Source organism: Acanthochromis polyacanthus, chromosome 6, assembly GCF_021347895.1.
Source record: "Acanthochromis polyacanthus isolate Apoly-LR-REF ecotype Palm Island chromosome 6, KAUST_Apoly_ChrSc, whole genome shotgun sequence".
NCBI classification, from domain to species: domain Eukaryota; kingdom Metazoa; phylum Chordata; class Actinopteri; family Pomacentridae; genus Acanthochromis; species Acanthochromis polyacanthus.
This window is the reverse complement of record NC_067118.1, coordinates 22,679,789-22,703,268: the sequence shown is the minus strand read 5'-3', so window position 1 is coordinate 22,703,268 and position 23,480 is coordinate 22,679,789. Positions and strand designations below refer to the sequence as shown.

At 38.2% G+C, this 23,480-nt stretch overlaps 1 protein-coding gene across 1 annotated transcript in view; it reads left to right on the top strand.

Moving 5' to 3' along the window:
* ntsr1 (neurotensin receptor 1 (high affinity)) overlaps window positions 1-23,270 on the top strand; it is a 75,227-nt gene extending 51,957 nt beyond the window's left edge. The window contains exons 3-4 of the mRNA XM_051950242.1: window positions 4,112-4,196; window positions 16,894-23,270. Of these exons, the coding sequence (XP_051806202.1) occupies window positions 4,112-4,196; window positions 16,894-17,149 (341 nt within the window). The 3' untranslated portion in view covers window positions 17,150-23,270. The remainder of the gene's footprint in view (window positions 1-4,111; window positions 4,197-16,893) is intronic.
* The last annotated feature ends 210 nt before the right edge of the window (window positions 23,271-23,480 follow it).

The window sequence follows — 23,480 nt, the reverse complement described above, 5'->3', positions numbered from 1 at the left end:
GTTAAGATCAAGGAAACATTTCAGCTGAAATCCAGCTGTATTTCTTTTTCGCAGAAGACGGCAGTGATTCAGATTTCTCAGCCCCAATGAATTATCAGCAGCTCATATGGAAAGTTGTGCAAACAGTGAAGTCATTCTTTACAGCTTCACGGTTATTAAAATTTATTGATTGACCCGATGCCACAGCACAGGTTTTTAACAAGTCCGTTTCAAAGACTGGATACCAATTTAGGCGTCAGTTGAGTCTTTTGTGTCTATTCTTCCAGAAGCAATTTAAATCCAATGTTGAAAGTAGTGACAAGTGCAGATGTGATGAAACTGTATTGACAAAAGCAACAATGAAGATGAAACTTAGGATGAAAACTCCACAAAATAGGAAAATTTGACCCGCAGTCCTTTGATGCAGTTCATCAACTCATCATTGGATCACAAAGGAGCAAAGACAAGAGAACACAGCTGTTTGAATGAATCATTGACTTCTGCTGTTCTCTGTTCAAACTGCTCTTTCTGCTTCCATGAAAACACCCGCTATTTTTAAAGCTTTTGAAACACAGCCTGAGTTCCTATGTGATACTTTGTTTCTGCAATTTCTGGTGTTTTTATAGATTTCTGTAAAAGTTAGGACCTGAACTACCTAGACTGCTTGTTTACCACTTAAGCCTGAGGTTGTTTTTTGAAACTTTCACCTGAAAAACATCTATACATTCAGTAACAGCTCCGCATTTTTAAACCAAAATAAGCAACCGTGGGCTCTTTGTATAAGTGACACTTGAGGGATATTTTTTAAAAAAAAAACCAATAAGTCCTTGTGTTTCCATCTTTCAGAACCAAGTGAGGTTTTTAAAACGCGAGCAAAAAATTGAAATGTTAATTTATTTCCAATGAAAACTGTAAATTATAGAGTAAATGACTCTAACAAAAATTAGTCAGTTACACTGATGTTGTTAAGCCTGGTCTAAAAACATTCAAATGCAACAAAAATTTATGCAACAGTAATGAAACACAACAACACTGTGTCCTAGTAGAGACAGCCTCTTACCAAGCTCGGAAACCTTCAAAAGATGGTGTCAACATTATTCAACTGTTTGTCACTGGAGGTGCCTTAAGAACACCTTTTGGTTAAATTTGATTGATCTGCCCCATGCTGAGAAGTGAAGGCCTCCTTTCCCCAATTCCCCCTACGGCCAGTGATTTTTTTTTATTATTGTCAAAGAATAAAAAAAACTTTACTTTTTTCTTAATCAGCTAGATTTTACAACCAAAACATTGCTATGATGACCTGAAGATAATAACTAAATAATGACCACCAATTTGATAATAGCACAAGAATACTACAGTAATAATTCATAAGTTATGCATAGCATAAGTTAACACAACCCAGATAGCAAACTATGGGTGAATCAATGTTGAATCTATGTTGAGACCTAACATCGAAATTATACAGAAAGCGCAAGGTTGATAAAATGTTGAGTCAACGTTTGCTTTTCAACCATAAATCACACTTTACCCAGATAGCAAAGGATGTTAAATCAATGTTGAATTAGGGTTAAGAAGGTTGAATTGTGGTTACGGTTGAAGACTGATGGTTGGATCAACGTTGATTCAACAACATTTTGTCAACATTGAAGTTTGTGTTTAAAAGATACCACTGAATCTACATTGTATTTTGGTTTCATTAAAATGTTTGACAGGTCAATGTTTAATTAATGTTGAATCTATGTTTGCAAACATGTAATCTATGTAAGCAAACGTTGACTCAACATTTTATCAACCTTGCGCTTTCTGTATAATTTCGACGTTAGGTCTCAACATAGATTCAACATTGATTCACCCATAGTTTGCTATCTGGGAATGTTTAAACGATCCTCATTGCAGACTTTACTTTTCCATGTATTGCCAGACAACCAAACCCACATCCAAACCTTGGTACTGCAGTGTTCACATGAATGTTTCCAGACTGCATTAAAGTCTACATTTTGAAGTACCTTCATGTTGTTGCTGTTGCTTTTGTTCTGGATGCACAAACAAGAAAGACATTTAACATACTTAGGAATTTGTAGCATTTCTAATTGACTTTGTGTGCTTACATCTAACCAGATATCTGATAGACATTTCTTTTATCATGCAGTTTTTTAGAAGTGGCCTTTATGTCAATTAATGTAGAAGTCATATCCTCATCAGTTGTACATTCTGGACTAACTTTTACATCTGATCCATGCTACATCCCACTGCACCTCATCTTTACCTTGAGTCTACTGCTTCCACATTGACACAGTTTAAAATAAGATCAGGTTTTTCTTTTTAGTGACAGGAATGTATACAATGTCAATTTCAGTTGGGTTTGGATTATATTCAAATTTTTGAACCCACGAAGAGCTTGAATGTCTGTATATGTCCACAGTCATCCAGGTCATGGTAACCTAAAAGGCTTCAGTAGAAGACAATTGGACTTTTGTTTTTGCTTCACAAAAACCTTTCACCTCTTATCTCAGAGGATAAGAAGTGAGGAAACCTCTTGAATGAGAGGTGAAACATTTCGAAGAAAACAACAAAGAAGTCCTGTTGTCTTCTACTGAACATTTTGGACCTCTAGAGTAAATGTGATGTTAACCCTATATGTAATCCATAGATAAAAACCTCATCCGAATTTTTCACATAAAAAGACAAAGACCTGTCAAAATTATACATAGAAACCCAACAAATCCAAAGATTTCCCTGGTTTCCTTAAAGCTCGTGTCCGGAGTTTCCGTTCGTTTTCAATTTATGTATCATTTTTTAACAAAGCTTAAATGTGTTAGTCTAGTTCGATACTATAATATAAAGTTAGTATAACGCGATATGAAAATTTATTCCTGAGCTCCGCCTTCCTCTCATAGACCCCCATGTTATTCCAAAAAGCACCGGTTGCTGCCGACCAATCAAGTTCGAGCTTCAGCTTTGTCATGCTGTCAATCAACGGTTACGCGCACAGCAAGCAAGCCCATGCAGAGGTGGGCGAGCTACGCACTACGCAACCGCGCGCACATTTGTTTTGCTTGTAGAGGAGAGAGCATCAGGGATCAGCAACTTCCAGAAAAGTTACCAATCCCACGGCTTGTCAGGCCAAGAGACTGCAGGACGTTTTTTGGCTCGGGGTGCTCGCGTCGCTCCCCGACCACGGCCTCCATAGCCCGCCTGACGGCTTCGTTTAGATGCCCGACCTCTGGAGGAAGATGTTGGGGCGTCTGGGACATACTCTTCATCAGAGGAGTCATGCAATTCTGAACTCTAGATGGAAATAAATAAACAATGTAACACATATACACGCGTAAATGCACTAAGTTTGATAAACAACGTCATCGAGAGGGATACACGAGTGTAATCACATATTGAAACTTTACTCGTTCGTCCTAGCAGATTAATGTTATTTTGGTATTAGGACAAGTTAGACTCAATACAGCATTCTAACGTAATTCCTTTATTATTTACTAAATGTACTAAATGTAGAAGAGTGGAAAACAGCAAAACAGGCGAGATGCTGCAGCACTCCGGGCACTCCTCCCAGGTACTGCGTGCGTGCACAAATATAGGGGCGAAATCAGAGGGAGGGAGGGACCAACAGTGTTTTGGGAGACGCTGCGATTCAAACTCCGGACACGAGCTTTAAGATGCAGGACTTGGCTGCACAAACTTCCCTTTATCAGGAAGGAACCTCCGGCAGAACCAGGCTCAGAGAGGGCAGCCATCTGCCTCGACTGGTTGGGATGAGGGTAAAGAGAAGAGAGAACAGGACAATAAACAGAAATAATGCAGTAAAACAGAAAGATAAACACTCAAAAGAGTGATTAGGTCAGTTAATGCATAGCATAACTCCTTCCTATAAACCATTTCCTACATTCTTACAAAATCAAACTTTTTTAAGCAGTTGAACCAATTCACAGCATCATTATTCTCAAAATTCTTAGGTCAGTTATACTAATCAAAAGCTAAACATTTTTCATTGTAATCTTCTGAACACTATGCATGTTTAACAAAAGAACATTTCTACTTCCTGTGTCGCTTTTTATGTGCCGTCGACTACATTTTCGGCTGGTCGTTGTCTTCTGATGCTGTCTCTCTCCCTTGTGTTTAGGCGCCGTGGTGATAGCCTTTGTGGTCTGCTGGCTGCCCTATCATGCTCGCCGCCTCATGTTCTGCTACATCTCGGAGTGGTCCGAGTGAGTATTCTTCTCAGTCTCTCATGCGAATGAACCTCCAGCAGTTTGTTTGCTCACTTGATCCATGCAGAAGCACACCAGTGTCGCATATACAGTGCACACACGCCTATAGAACTCCACATGCACACATCATTTACACACATGTGCACAAAGTCGAGTACACGGACACACCCACACTAATATTGGCTTTAGCTGTCATTTAGAGGGTCATCAGTTAAAGCATCTGAGCAGGACAGATTCATCTTCTTGATTAGATTGCCTTAATTTAACATTCTCGTCCCCTCTATCCCTCACTTGCTCTTTCCCCTTTCTTTCTCTTTTGAAACAATTAGCCCTTCCAAGCTACACATTGTTCTCCTAATCAAATCAAATGCCATTTCATTAAATTAATATTAGGGCTGTAAAGTCTAGTTCTTCTGTCTTATATTAAGGACGAACAAAGAGCACTTAAATGTGCCAAAAGAACGTCGTCTATCCTCATTAAGTAAACACGCCGCCGATTCAATCAAACACACAGACCACTTGGTTTCTGAGCTTTGTGTTCCATTAGGCAGCAGAAGCTTAAGATGTGGTTTGTTTGGTGATTAAAGTGTGCTGAAGATTCACATATAGGCAATAATTCATTATGAATTTTATTTTCTGCAGAAGACAAATTGAAATGAAAATGTGCTGCTTTGCTTTGGTTCAAACTCGCTGTCTGTCTGCTCAAAAATAGAATTACCAAGAAGAAATGTGAGATTATTTTTCTTGTAATGGCACAACAAATGTAGTATATCTGGGGATTTTTAAGTAATTAATTGTATTATAATAATAATATAGTTATATTATAGAAATATTCACAATGTTCAGAAATGTGCAAATGTGTGACTTATTCATCTGAGTAGATTTATATTTTACACGGAGTACCAAAAACAATGCATTTTCAACTTATTGTGCATATATTGTGCAGTAGCTTTAAACGCTATGAAAACTAGACGAGCCCCCAGTAGAGGGCAGAACCACGCCCATGCATGATACTCTGTATCAATTTTGATCATCCTACGTATATCCCTTCCTACTTGATCTGCTGACCTCTAACTCCACAACTGAGCAGGGGACCTTAGACTGATCTTCAGTGCCAAGTTTGATTATCCTGACTTCAGCACTTAAAGAGATATCTGATCAGACATACCCACACACACACACACACACACACACACACACACACACACACACACCCACACACCCACATACATACTTACCCAGCCAGATACCAAAGCGAATGCAGTAACCCCGCTGACGTACGTCAGGCATGGTTAATAATCTTGTGTTTCATGAGTTTGTAAGATCACACTACAGTTAAATAGTTTGGATTTTGCAGAGTGGGAGCTTGGAAGTGACTGTTAGTTAACATAAAACTTGAACCGCATCACATCAGATTGTTCTGGTGTCTGACATATAACATGGAAATGAGAACAGCTTTATTGGGAAGTCAGCTGTGTTAAAATGCAGTATATATGAGCACAGAGAGAAGGAAAGAAGCAAACACATCTAAAGGGCCTCGGTACCAAACAGCACCTGTGAGATTTCAGCCATTGCTACTCCACCAAGGAATGGCGGACTTATGTGACGATCAGCGTACGTTTGTCTGTGAGTCTGTCTTTCTGTCTGAGTGAAACATTACTCAAAAATGCACTAACGGATTTGGATGAAATTTTCAAGGAATGACACAAGGACCACCTCATTAAGTTTTGGCAGTAATGCAGCTTATAGTCTGGATCCACTGAGTTGTTAAGGATTTCCCATTGGGAGATATAGCTGCCGGCTCTGTGTCGCTGTTAACATGACATCACCAGTGTGTCAGTTACCTGCCTACGATCACATAATTGCAATCTTGCTACAAAGTGACTGTTTTATCCGTTGGAAATCCTATAAGGAACAAATGACAAAACTGTGGGGTGTTTCTGAGTCCCATCAATTCCTGCCACACTCTACATATTTTGGTCATGCAATGTAGCAAACCCCAGTCAGACAATGGTGAAGCTGCTGATGTTTCACAAAGCCTTTATTTTTGTTCCACCTTATTTGAACACAAATTTACCTTTTATCCTTCACTCTTTTCTCCAGGAAACACCGTAAGTGCTTGTCCCCATTCCAGCTAGGTGCTTCTAAGTTTAGACACATCCTTTGCTAGACAGCAAAAGGGTGCAATCGTTTTCTTTCATCTTTACATGAATTTTTGGATTTTTCGGCAGCGTCTTCATCATGTCAAGAAACCGCTTCTTAGATAAACACTTCCTGTGGAATAGTTACAATACAAAAGCCCATAGTATTAACAATATGCCTTCAAAATAAAACCCTGGAGGGAATGGTTATTTTAACACTAGCAAAACAAAGACTTGTCAAAAGTGATGAACCGATCAAGCAGACATTTGTAAGAGTAATTTACATGCAATTCTGTATAATACATAATGTGCACATACATAACACATGTCTGTGCTCAGCATAAGGTCATTTTGTATTCAAGATTTCTCCATCGGCAATGATACGTCAAGTGAGCAGCCATGGTGGAGTACTGTGCTCTCTGAGTGCTTCTCTTGTTCTGTTTCTGTATTCTAATCTCTGTACAGTGTACCAGCAGCAATTTGGCTCTGGGATCATTCAGACTATACCCATCTGAGTTGGACTTTGCTGCCACCGCTACTGACTAAAACTGAACACTGACTGACATGACACAACAATTACACAATGATCCAGAAGAAAAATGTTACAATGACAAGTTTATAAAAAGTGTCAATAATATTGATGTCAGTATCAATAATTTTGCAAATTACTGCTAGTGTTGTGCATAGTAGGACACAACTTTATTAGAAGGCAAAATCAAAGCACTTTCAAGACAGCCACAGTTCAGCAAAACTAATCCAAAAAAAAGTCCAAAGACCTAAAACTCTATTTAACTCCATCAATTCTTTCATAAACCCCATTACTGCTGCAGCAACCTCAGCTCCCACTTCTGAAACTTGTGAGAAGTTTCTGAAATTCTTTCTTAATAAAATAGATATCATTCAATCTCACATCTCACCGCCAGATCATTTTCTCTCAGACATACCTGATCCAGTCAGCCATCTTCACAAATTTCAACCTGTGTTGTCATTGTGGCTGCCTGAAATTGTTTCTTATATGACTCAGATGTGCTGCCCCTTCTGTATTTTACAGTCTCGCCTCTTTAAGGGCGTTTTCGCTGTGTTCTGCCACCTAAAAGTGGCTATAATTAATAGCTGTCTAATAAATGGAGCCATCTCTCTGCTCAGTTTCAAGCAGACAATTGTGGAACCGCGCCTGACAAACGTCAGCCTCGACCCTGATGACCCCAATAATTGCAGACCAATCTCTAAGCTGCCATTTATCTTAAAGATTTATCTCTAAGGCTTGTTTTCAGTCAGATCTCGTCTTATTTGAAAACCTTCAACATCCCTGACAAATTCTAATCCAGTTTTCGAGCTCTCCCGATGTTAATCCCCATAATTTAAAAACATTGTAGAGTCGGAGCTTTATTATGTTTTACAGTCAGGTAAAGGAGAATTTTGTATTGTTTTTCTCGATTTTAAATCACTACCATGTCAATCACTCAGGTTAATAACCTTATCTGGTTTTACACTCGTAATGATCATTTTGTAAGACCAATCATATGCTGTTTCTTTTTTTTTTTTTGCTTACTTTTTACTTTTGTTAGTAAAACCTTATGGGAAATTGCATATTTAACAGTCACACTGAAAACTTTGCAATGACAACAGCATCCAGTTATTTTTGATAGCTTTGCCAGCATATCTTTGTGCACTGTATGAAAGACAGTTAATACGTGCAGAACACTATTGTGCTTAAAAAATAGTCACACTAACTGAGGCAAAGAGTTTGATTTTTTCATCTGTTATTAGTTTGGACCAAAACAAAAACAATGTTCAAAAATGAACTTTTATTGAGCTAATCTTATATACTATTATATCTGACATTACAGATTACATTGGTAAACAGAGGCTGCACAGTGGCTTTTGCCACTGCGCTTTTGCCGTGCAGCTAGAAAATCCCCGGTTCATGTCCCGGTCTTCCCTGGGTTTTCTCTGGGTACTTCGACTTCCTCCCACAATCCAAAAACATGCTAAGGTTCATTCTAAATTAGGTATTTCTAAATTGTCCATAGGTGTGAATGTGAGTGTTTGTTTGTCTCTATATGTAGCCTTTTGATAGACTGGGGACCTGTCCAGGGTGTCCCCTATCTTCACCCTAAATCAGCTGGGATAGACTCCAGATCCAATGTAACCCTAATGAGGATTAGGCGGTGTGTAGATAATGGATGGATTGATAAATATGCAACACTGCAAAATTCTACAAGATATAAAGATATCTATAATATTTAATAAATCTGTTATCAACAATCATACAAGCATAAAGTTTTGATTTAGACTGTAAAAGTGACATTTAAAGATTCCTTCAAAAACTTCAGAAAAGGGAAAATCAAAGAACAGGGATGTGATGATGGATTGTTGAAGATATGGAATTTAGTATCATGAAATACATTTTCTGGAATGCTTTTGTCTTATTTGTTTTGCAAGCAATTTCAAATCACGATGCCAAGTTTCTCCAAGTGTTTCAACCCTATAAAGTCCCTCATCCTGTTGAAAAATGAAGTATTCTTTATTATTCTGTGAAGAAAAAACAAGTAAATAAGTAAAATGCAGCATGTTGATATTTTAATGATTTAAGCATGTATTAATGAAATAACAGCCCCTCTAATCACTTGCTGGTGATCAGGAACAGTGTGTGCCTCAGACATTGATCGTGTCACGTTTCTTATTTTAGGGTTTCTCCTCCCCATCGTTGCCTGAGGAGGAAGATAGAGCTTGAAACACATTTTTAATTAGCCTTGTTTCTACATCAAAGCTTCTTGACATGTTAATCTCTATCATATATTTCATGCTCTTCTGTATATTTATGGAAAGTAGTTACACATTCAAAGTTTTCTGTAAAAAGCTTACATTATTAATCAAAATACTTACATTACTTATTCATAAGCAACTGGTATAAACCACTTGTTGCCATGCTGCACCACTTGCCAAAAATGTTGTCTGTAAAATAAATGGATTATGCTAACAGTGATGTGCTGCATTGGTCCTTGGCATCATGCCTGCAGCGGAGTTATCATTGAGATTCAAGCACTGTTATTATTCTCTCAGTAGGTTTTATGCTACAGGCACCAGGGAAACTGCAGGGTGCAGCGTCACGATGGCTGTGGCACAAGTCAACCCTCCCTCTCTCTACAGCATGAAAGAACGGCCGTCTTCAATTTCACATGTAACAGGGTGTCATTTTGGAATTATGTTTGTTTTTCAGATGGTGAAAGGCAGCAATCAAATAAAGTCGGTCGGTCACAGTCAGTTGGAAGGAGATTTAGGAAATTAGATTTTCTGATCTCTCCTGCTCACCTGTTGAAATGTGCCTAGCTATCAATTTTCTTGACACTAATGGAGCCAGAAAACAGTGAAGCAGTGGATGGAATGGAGTGAGAATAAAACTAGCATCCTGTTGGCTTTTACTTTCAACAATGAGTCTTGAACAGTAGGATCCATATTCTTAAGCATTTCCTTAGCTGATTTTTTTTTAACATTAAAGCAAAACAATTTTTTCGTTTGTTTTTTTCTGTTACAACACTGTTTTTTAAAGCTCCTCCAGTCTATTAATGACTACAAAATCAAACATTCTGTATCTACAATTATATAATTGAGCAATGATTTGAATAGACATTTGAACTTATAAGAAAATGATGTATTCGGTCGATTTTGTAATGGTCCAATTATCATTTTGTTTCCTATCAGCAAATGGTCAATGGTCTTTTTAAAAATGTTAAACGTAGCATAAATAATGGTGCACAGCTTCCATGACAATAAATTAGATGAATATCTAATGCTAAAAATAACACCCCACTCTGATTGATCACGTGTTAATCTGACTTATTTTAATCATACATGTATTGTATGTTCATGGTTCTAAAATGTGCCCAATAATAGCACAATAACCACCGCTCTGCTGAATGTCTGCACTGACCATCCAGCTATTAGCTTGTCCTCATAATTAGCATGCTAACTGCACCATGGTGGTCTGTGGTGAGCTAGCAGTCATTAGCTTGTCCTGTTGCATTAACCTCCGGATTACTGGCTATAACAAAAGTCTGTATTACATTATGTTACGGTAGTATTGTACTTCACATGCATACTTTGCTGGAGTTTGAATAATTTTGTACTTTACTGAAATCTTTTGCATTTGGAAATATATAACATCTCTCTCACTCTGACTGCTCCACTTACTATTTTCTATTTATTTCAATATTTTCCGTGCTTCGAAATTGTATTAAGTCAATATGAAGCACTGTTATAGATTACATCTTTGAAGACCACCTCTACACCAGTTCATCAGTAGTAAGAACCCAACAATATGGCAAAGGGAGACATTTGAAGTACAAATTTCAAAGCTTTGCTTGAAATCGAGTATTTCTATGTTGTAGTATTGTTACATTCTAAATCTGAATACTTGTCAAATTTGTATGACTTTGGAATTAATTATTAGACCACAGTGGCCTCTTTGTCTTGTTGTTGACAAACAGTTATCTATCCCACAGTTGTCTTCTTTTAGATATTGTTGAGTGACACATACAGGTGTGGACAAAGTCAATCATCTAGTGTGAGTTTTAATTATTTTTTTTACATGCAATAAAATAATTTGTTTACTTCCATTTTCAGAACATGCTGTAATTATTTAACCACTATGCTCGAACTAAAGAAAAAAACTATCCTTGTTGAAAACCTGTTCGTCCAATAATTATTTCCAAAGCTGTATTTGTCTGAGCTTTGAAGTTCATATGTTATGGAATAACATGTGAGTAGGTCCTCCTTGAGTTGATCGTAGATATTTTAGGATACTTATGCAGACTGATTCGTCTTTGGCAGGTGAGAATCCATTCATGGCAAAGAGGCAGAGGCTCCTTATACTGCTGATTATAGGCTGTATGGAGGTGTAAGACATGTTAAAGAGGAACTCGTGCAAATGGATTGAGTTATTTTGATCCCACGGACAGCACTTTTGATTTCAATTGCTCCTCTCATATTTGTTTTAGTACTTGTCTTTTCTGTATGTCGCCTGCAGTTTGGTCTAATTCTGCATCATTTTTTGTTACATAACTGGCTGCTGCAGCTTTAGGAAAAGAAGTGCTTCTGAAAGAGCCCGAGCTTCCTCTAGCAGGAGATTCTTTAATTGAGCATGCCGTGTTTTCCCGTTGCTGAAGGCGGATGAACTGGCTCTTCGTGCCATTTATCAACAGCTAAACAAATTGATTGGAGGTGAATCTGACTTAGAGCTGCAACTCTTGATGATTTCCAACATGTTGTCGGCTGCAGCTGATTCAGTCATGGTTTTTCAGTTGTGCTAATTTGTCTAGAATTTTCCCTTTTTCCAGAATCTAGTTAGTGCATTTTTTTTTTTTATGTGAGACATGTAGAATAAAGTGACTTTGATGAGAGAATTTAAAAAAAAAAAGTTTTAAAAAGGATAATTCTTGCTGTACAGTTTCTGTCTGGTCTTTAAAGATAACACATCTCTCCAACCCAAGGGTGGGAGTTCAGAGGGTTAAACAGTGACCTGCAAATATTCAAGGAGCAGAACTGCTCATGGGTTTTTCCAAACCACAGTCAGTGCCATGGATTTTACCAATAATTTGCTCAAACCTCAGTCAGATAAAGAAAATAAAGCCAGGTTAAAGTAGAGGCACCCAAGAACAGAAGGCAAACAGCAGCATAGCCTACACAAATCACATTACTCCATATATGCTAACAAACTTCAAGTGTGCAAACAATGTGTGCCCTACAGTCACTACTCGACTTACGCCGGAGTTCCGCTTCTGTGGTGTGATGTAAGTCGATTTTCACCATAAGTCGGAACACGAAAACGTAAACAAAGCCGTTATTCACATCACGTTATGATCAGTTCTTCGCTAAAGTCATGAATACCACTGACTTCCATGCATGTATGAATCATTTTACAGGAAGATAGCAGAATATTGGCTGTTATCAGACAAGTGTCTTGTGGATTCCAAGCTGACTGACTGATTCCAAGCCAGTCAGAAATGTCACTGTATCCCTCTTCATTTAACATTAATGTGTCTGTATTCTTGTTTTCTTGCAGATCTGTTCTTGTAAGCATAATTCCACTTTTTAATTTACATACACAAACTTATTCACAGAATATAATGACTCAAAACTGTCTCAATCAACTAGTGTGATTAGCCCATAAAGGTTCAGGATGTCATATTTTTTAACATAAAGTGTTGCATGTATTGATATAATATAAAAAGGTTTTCTAAGCTGTATGTCTTATACAGTTTTATTCCTGTAAATCTGTTACTATTGCACTTTGTTGCATTTTATGTTTATTAATACACCATCTTTGTCACTTAATGCTGCCTAATGTTCAGATTTATTTGCATTATGTAGACTTTTAGTATTTTTGGTTACAAAAACATGAAGTTGTGTCGAGTGGAAATCTGTGCAATAATCAGCTCACTTGTGGATCCAAAGCAAACTGAACTTGCTGCACGTCAAAGCAGCTTAGCAAGATGAATGTTGGCGTTAGCAGCTGAAATCACAAACAGTGGGTTAGAAATCTGTGTTGGCTTTTTGGAATTGTGGAAGTCAGTGGAATGCATCAACTTTCATCTATACACAATTATAAAGTGCTGCTGTTAGCGACGCGCCAGTGAAGTTGATTCCTTGGATTCTTGCTCCAGCCACCCCGAGGCTTGAATGTTGGATGCTGTTTCCAGTAATATGTCCAAAACCAATTATTCTTTTCTCAAAAGAACATCATAACTGCTGCAAAGCTTTTAACTATTTACTTTATATTTCTTGAGTAATGGGTTATTAAGTCAGCCAAGAATAGGATGGAAAGAACAGCTGTTCCAAGTGGATAATTGTTTGTCCAATCAGACTGAAAATTAATATTTATATTGGCTCAAGTGAAACATCTTTTTTCTTCTTTTTTTTAAGCACTACAGGCTCCTCAGTTGTTGCCTTGTTTTCTGTGATTCCCAGTTTTCCCAAATCTTTACATCAGAGGTACAGCTGCAACAGTCTCATCAGTAACAAACACAGCTAATGTGTTTTAATGTGTCTCCCCGTTTCTGTTTTGCAGCTACCCTTGCTTGATTTCTAATATGCTTAAATACTGTAGATTATTTCATTCTCCTCTCATCTCCACTTGTTTCTTTCCCCTCTCTCTCAGAACTCCTCCCATCTTATGTAATCTTTATATCCTTAATGTTTCCCTCCTGCCATGCAGCTTAATCTCCATCTCCCTCCTTCCATCCAACTTCAATCAGTCTAACAGAGTCTGGTCAGGCAGTTCAATATGTAGATTTAAAGCTCCCTTGTGTATTATATAACATTTATATAGTATGATATTCCAGTTCCTTGTGGGATTGGAAATTCCATGGGTTTGTTCCTTTTACTTTAAGTTGCAGTAGAGCTCTCTACGGTTGTCTAAGCAGAGAAAAGTCAGAGTTTATTTGCCCTTTTCTGCCAACTGAGGATTAGATTTGCTTCACACGGTCTTCAAAAGTTGATCTTCCTTTTCAGTATGTGTCTGCTTAATTCCAGTAGACTTAACATTTCCTTTTCCCATCCTCTTGCGGTGGCTGTGACAGCGTTGTAAAGACATCAATTGGTGGGAAGTAGAGAGTGACACGGGAGTGGATTTTCACTCCTGTCCTGCACTGTTGGCTTCTGGGCCGTGTAGTTCTTTTTACTTCCATTACAGTGTCGGCTTATTGGCAAAAAATCTACAAAATGGCGACGCATGTCATAAATTATATTTTGTCTTATTGATTGGTTCCCGCTCCCGTCTGCTCCCGTTAACTTTTTATCCTGTACCGTCCCAATCACGTGATCAATAGTAAAGCTGACTCCCATCCCGCGGGAATCCCACGGGAATCCCGTGACCCGCAGGAATCCCGAAAAAATGTCAGTCTCTAGTGGGAAGCCCACAGTAAAAACTTGGAAAGGCTACCTCAGTGGTCTGGTGTTGGGATTGTTTGTGGTAGTGGACCAGCAGGGCAAAAACTGGGCTTTATTAGGTTAGTATAACACATGCTCACCAGCCCTCAGTAGGCGTGAGACATCACTCTCTTTGGCAGGCTGAGCAAATCTTGTTAGACTGTTTAACAACCAAAGAATTCACACAATAGGTTTTATCTGAAGTTTTCCCTACAAATAACAAAACAAAAACAAGGAAACAGATCCATTTTTATTTGTTATTTATTTATTTGTCTTTTCAATATCCATTAACAATAAAAAATCAAATGTAACAAAATGGAAAATATTTTTTTAAGTTTGGTGTAATCTTTTTTTTTTCCCCTGATTTGCACTTAAGACAAGAGAAGATGTTCTTTTATTTTTCCAATGCCCATTTACAAGCAGCATCCTTGATCAGAGTAAGTGACCATCAAAGCCCAGCATCCGCCATGGTGAAGAACAAGTTAAGCGACTATGCAAGCAATTTAACTTGTGCACAGACCAAGCACTGAATGGGATGCGGGACTTACTGGAAGAGCCCAGTAGTGAGCCCAAGGACCTAAAACCACTTATGAACTGTATGAAAACATTCCCTGTCAGTACAGCAGAGTGTGAGAGGAACTTTAGAATTATGAACAACATAAGCTCAGACAAGAGGGCTGTCCTTCTGATTTCAAACATATCAAACTTAATGACAGTTAATATCAATGGCCCACTAATTTCCAAGTTTGATCCTAGAAAATATACAAGGACCTGGTTGAAGAGCCATCGTGCTGCCTCTTCTGTGCGTTCTTGACAGTGCTATGTGAAAACTCCTGCTGAAAGCAAATCTGTCTGGAATATACTATAGTATGAGCAAAGGTCAGAAACCTAGGGCTGGGTTGAGAGAGTATATTTCTGTTGATGTGTTGTAAATGCATGTATTTTTGTTCATTGTTAACCAAATATTGTTTTGTTGTAACATATTACTTCGTTGAATGATTTAAATGAACATTGTGAAAACAAAGCATTAATTTAAAAAAAATGATGATATTCAATATTTGTATAGATATTTCTGTATATCTGACAAATTATGCTAAAATAGTGTTCAGCTATTGAAAACCAAATGATTTATTTCAGTTTTGAAAGTGCACTTTTGAGTTTATCTGATTGGTTTTGATGTTTGGAAGAGAATGAGTTGTAGGTTTTATTCATGATGAAATATGAACAAGGATGCACTGTCAACTTTATATTTGAAGTATTTTATTTAAATAAATGTTCAAAAGTAACTGAAACACCATGTTTGCCTCATGATAAATACATGTTACATTAATCCAGTTTGCTTGTGTGACCAGTAATAACTACAAACTGCTCCTAATCAAGTCATGATAATTTTATAATAGTGGGCAAGTAGAAATGACTGAATAAATTGAATAGAGTAGTCTTCTATGTCACTGTTTCTAAAACAGGGCGTTTTTCTGGACCCATTAAAAAAAGGTGAAAATTAAGAGTATACCCACTTCTCCAGGGACCACTACACCACTGGTTAATGGACTGATTGCTGTTGATGTCATATTATTTATTTTATTTGGATACAGAAATATAGAGCAGATGTAGCAGTTTCCAGATTATCAGTTAAGGAAGGAAGGATTTGAGAATTGGATTTAAATGTAAATGGTCAGTGGAAACTTTTCAATGAAGCCAATTTTCCTTTTTGTTTTATTTTTTGTTAAACACAAAAATACAAAAAAACAGAGGGGTTTACATCCACCCAGAATCTGCAGCCCGATCTCACGAGGATTCGTGAAACTGTTACGTAAATTTTTTTTTCCGTTTCGTGCGCACCAACACGATTTCGTCATGTTTTTCGTGCCGCTCACCACGAAATGCGCACCAATGTATTTTAAACGGCGGACTTTTCGTGCCACCCAGAACGTATTTCAAACGAATGTGTGTATTATATTTTTAATGTAAAACCATGGCGAATCCAACGCTATATTTTGCATGACATCGTCCCTAACCATAACCCTAACCATAACCCTAACCATAACCTAACCATAACCTAACCATAACCCGGTGGTACACTTACCAATTTGCATAGGAATTTCAAGAATGTCCGGCGGCCGGCGGCCGCAAACGCGATCACACAAGCAGTATACGCCGATGAACAGCTTAGATCGTCATGAATCCGCTGGTATAAACCACTTTCAGCTGTGATTACCACAGCGGGTTTCGTGGTGAGCGGCACGAAAAACATGACGAAATCGTGTTGGTGCGCACGAAAAAGAAACAAAAAATTTACGTAACAGTTTCACGAATCCCCGTGAGACCGTGTTGGAATCTGAGCAGTGTCTCTTACTTTGTTACATTTAATTGTCAATGTTAAGGGACACAAGGAAAATACAAAAATGGGTTACTTCTCTGATAAATGCTGAAATGAAGAAAGGGATTATGCCAAACAAAAAATTAAGTGAGCTTTGGGACAGTTTAAACTTTAAAATTCCTTAATCTAAAACATCTCTATATAATATGATGTTAACATGTGACATATTTGTACTTAACCTAAGCTAAACAGACCACACATAACCATTTCTTTCTCTCTTTCCGTGTCTTCTGTTCTCTTGCAGTGACTTGTATGACTTCTACCACTATTTCTACATGCTCACCAACGTCCTGTTCTACGTCAGCTCCGCCATCAATCCCGTCCTCTACAACCTGGTGTCTGCAACCTACCGCCAGATCTTCTTCTCCACGCTGCGCTACTTCTGCCTCCCCTGCCGTCATACGCCCCGGAGGCACCCACACCCTCTGACCCGCCACTCCATCAGCATCTCCAGCAACCACACCCTCCACACCAACATCATCAAAGAGACGGCGTACTGATGGAGATGCAACAGAACGCACTGTGTTTCCTCACACCAAAAGCCGACCCGCTGCTGCTTTGTGATTACTGGTCCGAGGCAGTTCTGCTATTGGGTTGAAGACTGTTGGCGTAGGCTTATCTAGCATTGTGGTGACCATCATTGTCATGTGAGGTCAAGTGGCCACTCAGACACCAATGTGATTCATTTCAGACGCATATTTTTGTACGTGTTATTATAACTTCATCCAGCATAACATGAGTTTGTGAAATAAAACAAAAAGCAAAAGAATATATGATAATGTAAGAATGAAAAAAGATGAACATAATCAGAGTAAATCCTTAAAATCGATAGATATTGATGTAAATATGTTATACGATATGTTTCTATGTATGTTTTATTGGACCAATCATTCACATTCATTTATTGTTGTACAGTGTATATGACTACTTTTTCGGTGTTCTTCAACATCAACTTATAAAACTCTCAAAAGTTCTTTATCTAAAAAAATGGCCTCTGCCAAAAAACTTTCAACACAAAAACAGTTATGATGTAACCCTCCTTTGTGTTATTCTGGGTCAATATCTGTGGCTATACCTGACTTTCATGTTTGAAAAAAAAAAAAAACAGCAAAAAGAGCAGGTTTTTCTCTTCAATCGAAGCTGCACTGACAGCTGTATAGGAAAAATCACTTGCAGCATAACCTCTTACTTCTCTTGCGTGTTTTGGATTAGACGCAGGCAGCTTCTCAGAAAGACTTTTGTTGAACAGGAGGTGAGTTCAGATAATAGAGCGTCCTTGTCGCATTGCGTAGGCTGTGATGTCCATCGGATTTTTGTAAATACTGCAAACAGAAAATATGCTTATCTTTGGTAATACTTTTCAGCCTTCATGACAGCCTTGAGAAAAAGTGCGCCCCCAGAACAGAAGTGGGTGTAATTGATTATTTAAAGTGCTTGTGCATAACAAGAGGCATTAGAAGTGATGCATTGACTCGAACATGCTCACCTGGAGAAAGGAACACCTCAACGGATTGAAGACTCCTGCTGTAATGCTTTCTCAGCAGCAGACAAAGATCTGGGGTGTCTAAGTTTTTCCTTAGGAGAAAAATAAAGACGTAGAAACAATCTGGACTGTTCTTCAGCTAAAGCACACGAGAGCTGCTACAGAGGATAAGAGAAAAGCAATTAACATCATTTTTCATGAGTGAGTCAGCAACAGCTTTTCGAAAGGCCGAGAGAATGAAGCTCGTGCTGTGGGTATGTTGGGTCGCACAAGATGCTTTGCTTTTAATATAAAGTATTGACTCAAAGTTCATTTCCTTACATCCTTCTACAAATCCTTATCGGCCCATTGCAGCCGTCAGGTATCTCTGGGAAATACATCCATGCTGAACAGTTCTGCACCTTTGAATTTACAGTGCCTCTAAATGGTATTCAACCCCTTGGAAGTTTTATCCTTTCATTGCTTTCCAACACTTAATCATGAATGAGCAGAAATCTCTGAAATGGATATTTGTTGGGGGCTGCACAGTGGAGTAGTGGTTAGCACTTTCGCCTTGCAGCAAGACGATCCCTGGTTCAGATCCCGGCCTGTACCTGGGATCTTTCTGCATGGAGTTTGCAAGTTCTCCCTGTGCATGCGTGGGTTTTCTCCGGGCACTCCGGCTTCCTCCCACAGTCCAAAAATTGGTTACTCTAAATTGCCCGTAGGTGTGAATGCAAGTGTGATTGTTTGTCTGTATGTGTAGCCCTGTAACAGACTGGCGACCTGTCCAGGGTGTCCCCTGCCTTCACCCGAGTCAGCTGGGATAGGCTCCAGCACCCCCCGCGACCCTAGTGAGGATAAAGCGGTGTATAGAGAATGCATGGATGGATGGATGGATGGATGGATGGATGGATATTTGTGGGTGGAAAAGGTGGAGTTTGGTTGTCCAGCTGGCTGCTATCCAGGAGAGCGTCCTCATCATCTCCACATATCCTGCCCATAACATCTCTGATGCTTTTGAGCATACGTTCTGAATGAAAACCATAGCAAGTGCAAGCAGTTAAAAACAAAGCATACAGTACATGCATTTTTCAGCAACCAGTGTTTATGAGGATTAAAAGAAGCTGACGGTTAAGGGCTGTGACAGCCTCTTTGCAATGGAGATTGACCCAAGTCTTGGCATGGCAGAATTGCCTGACGAGTTCTTCGAGCAGGACAGCATGCTCAGTATTAGCAAGAAGATGATGCAGGTGGCCATTAGTGCTTTCCCTGGTATTGATGAAGCCATGAGGTATGCAGAAATCATGAGGTTCGTGAGAGCAATTAACTTCTCTGTGGTTGTTTTTTTGACTTTTTGGACAATAGTTTACAAATAAAGACTCTATCATGTCAAAATGAAAACAGTATTTTAGAATGGTAATTAAAATTATTAAATGTAAAACAAGTGATTGCATCAGTGTTCATGCTATTTAAGTCAGCATTTGGGAGATGAACCCACAATCACAGCGCTGAGCCTGTGTCTCTCTCAGGTGACACAGGGATCATGAGTGAAAATCCCTTTTCAAATCCCGCCTTATGTTGTCAACTGGATTGAGTACAGGGCTCTGACTCTGCCACTCCAGAACATTTACCTTATGACAGTAAGTCCACTAACTGTGTGACTTCTAGCACAAATTGGCTGTATGTGGTTTGAATTAGATGAGTCACTTTAAATAGGGGTGAACATTTATGGAATTACTTGTTTTATATTTTATATTTTTATTTAGTTGATATAAGTTTGTTAAAATCAGTTTTGACTTTGACATGAAACAATTCTGTAAATTCTTGTCAGAAAAGGTAAATTAAATTGATTCAATGTTGAAGAGCAATCAAAAGGGAAAATTTCCAAACGGGTGAATTATTTTTATGGGCACTGTATCCCTAACACAGTGAGAAGAAATAGTGTTCAATCTGTGTAGTAAGGCAGACAGAGAGGGTGTAGCGTTTGAGGTCATCACAGATGTGCCGGTATCCAAAACCCTAAGGCAGGGTTCAGACTACACAATATAAAGAATGGCTTATATAAATATGGGCATCAGCATCAACAACTAAGTATCTCATACTGTGCCAAGTATTGATGTTAGATCTGGGACTCGTCTTCATATCCAGACAAAAACACTAGCATGTGACATTTTTTTGTTTACTTATAACTTCCACAGCCTGTCCAAGATGTTGAAATGTTGGAGCACCAAGTTCTCTTCCTACACAACATGGCAAAAGACTGGCTTATGGACAGACTCATTTGGTTTTCTTGTTGCAACCCACAGACAGGTCCTCAGTCATTTGCTTCTTTTTTAGGCATTTCCAGAGCACAAGACAACCTGTATCATACATGTGTGCTGTCATTTATTCACACTGTTCCTTCTGGAAGTTGATCACTACCAACGCACAGGCTGTGAAAGATAGAAACTATCATCGGTCTTGTCAACAACTGTCAGAGTTTCATGTATTCCAAACCAGACTTAACCCTGACCGAAACATAAGAAGAGTTTTTGTCGCCATAATCATAATCTTTCCCCAATCTTAACCACTGCTTAGTGTGTTTTAATACCCAGTGGTCTGTATGTGTTGTCATCCAAACACATCTAGAGGCAAAATTGTTCATAGCTGTTTCAAACAGTGAAAGTGGATGGGAAAGTCTTGTTTTGATAATCATAACTGACTGTAATTGTTATGTGCAGATACTGCAGAAAGAAAAGTTTCTCAAAGCATTATTAATGGACCTGAAAAAGACAGACTGCACTCAGGAGTTTTGCAGAAACCTTCGATGTCTCCACTCATTTTGGAGATAGGTTTGACATCCCACATGCACCACTGTTCAAAAGTTTGGGGTCACCAAACATAATTGCACAAGGGTTTTCTAATCATTACTTATCCTTTCGACATGACTGAATAACACAATGTAGCATTAGAACACAGGAGTGATGGTTGCTGGAAATGTTCCTCTGTACCTCTATGCGGATATTCCATTACAAATCAGCTGTTTCCAGCTAAAATAGTCATTTACCATATTAGCAATGTCTAGACTGTATTTCCGAATTATTTAATGTTACCTTCATTGAAAAAAAAGATGTACTTTGAAGAATAAGGACTTTTTTACCTTCACTTTTCATTGTCTTACTTAGTGTTGTGATGTCAAGAACAAGTCCATCCTATCGACTGCATCCATTATAGACGAGTGCTACCAAGTAAGCAAACAGCAGAGAGGACCTAATTATTCACAAACACTAAACGCCACTGGGAACACTGAGTAGTACCAGTATCTGTTATTCTGGCAAGCTAAATTGGTTCTTGTCAAGTACTTGTTACCATGCATGAGAGCCTGTTTTTTCATTTAACGGCTCATGAGATTTTTATTTGTCGAAATTGGCCCAGTTTTCCTCCACAAAACAAATGGCCTCCAGGTGACCTAATGCTTGTTTTGTCAGAACTCCGAAGCAGTTGTGCACATTTTGCAGAGTGTGAGGGAAACACTTTCTCCACTGTGTGTGCTTGTGTATTCCCCACACAGCGCATGGAACTCACATTTTATGCTACTGGTTGTTTTTCTGCACAGACCACTGATTCTTGTTTTTTCACTTCATCATAAGCAAATGTACCAGTGAATCAGCAGCACCTAAGCATGTTAATCATAAGTAGTTGTTTACAACTAATTACATGGTGTTCTTTACAAGAGAAGCCTTGATACACTGATTTCAGTCTGCTGCCAGTGGAAATCAATGAATGTCATAATAGAAAACTGCAGTCATGGTACAGCATCAGGGCCACTGTACTCAGTACTTGCACTACTTATACCTACTTTTTCATTTTACCTTGCAGCTCTTTTTTTTTGTTTACAAAGTTACACCAAAGGTTGAAATGGCATGCTAACATATGCGAAAAGAAATCACTAAACAAAAAAGTGCAGAAAGGAATAGCATTGGATTAGCAAAATGTTTGTCATAAACCAAAGCACTGGACTAAATGAAGGCCTCAGAACAAATAGTGATCTCTGAAGTATGTGCATTTTATCCTGAGGAGAACATTTGATTTAAAAACCCCAAGTCATTAGATACATCTTCTGGAAACCATGAATGTCTGCGTAAGTCTTACACTATATGAGTGCCATGGTAATTTATAGCTCAAGTCAAAGTCATGGGATCATCAAAATCATTAGGATTAAACCTCTGGGAACGATGTAGTAAATGTTATATAAATCTTCTGAAAAGTTTTTGAAACTTTTCCCAAAACAATGACAATTGGATTGTCATTGTGGTTCTGCACCAATAGGATTCACCCGTTGGGGACAAATTACCAAATGCAATGCAAATCTGTAATTGCAGCATTTCACAAAACATAGAAATGTGAACCTCGTGATGCAAAATTGAAGAAAAAAAAAATAAAATTGTTTTTATTCATTGTCTGGGGACTGTGTGCCAAATGGAACAGAAATAGAACAGATTAGATACAGGAGTCACTGTGTGGGGACCATGAATGTGTCTGTTGAATTTCAGAGGACCGTACTTGTTTTAGTGTAAAAAGATAGCAGCCATGTTGCTAGCATGGTTAACAATTAAAAAAGAAAGAAAAAAGATTAATTGTTTATTTATTCAGTGTAACTTAATTTGGTATATGCACACACCTAGTTTAGCCACTACATTACATTGCACCAGCTCTGCTGCTACATTTTAAAACAAGCTCAACATCTGCGTCTTTTTTTGATTATACCACACAATGTAATGTACTTAGTTACCAGTGGTGAAAGTTACTTGCTGTGCTTTGTATTGGTTGATATGTCGCTGTGTTCCTGTGCAGTATCTGTGTTTATATATGACGGTATTTGTGCTTCATCTGAACTTCAATGCCAAACATTGGACTTCATAACCCACAGGTTTACCAGACAGCAGCGCCGAATGAAACACATGAAAGAAGTACTGCACATCCCTTTAATTTTACAACCCATTCAAACTGCACGTGCAAATGGGCGGCATATGAATGTTTTGTAACACAGTATTTGGATCAGTGGAATGTTTTGCTTATTTACTTGAACATTTAGATCTGCCATCGTATGTCACATTTCTCTAACAGAATGTTTCTTTTCATTACGAAAAAGAAATAAAGATTAAAATAAAGAATGATTATACAATTGTTGGTTTTATTTAATTATTTTCTATCTTGTAGATTAATAGTGAAGACATCAAAGCTAAAAAAGAATACATGGAAGTATGTTGTAACAAAAAAAACTGTTAATCTTCAGTATTAAACTACAATGTAAAAAATAATACAAATAATTAAAAAGCCTCTCTCTCTCTCTCTCTCTCTCTCTGTCTGTCTGTCTGTCTGTCTGT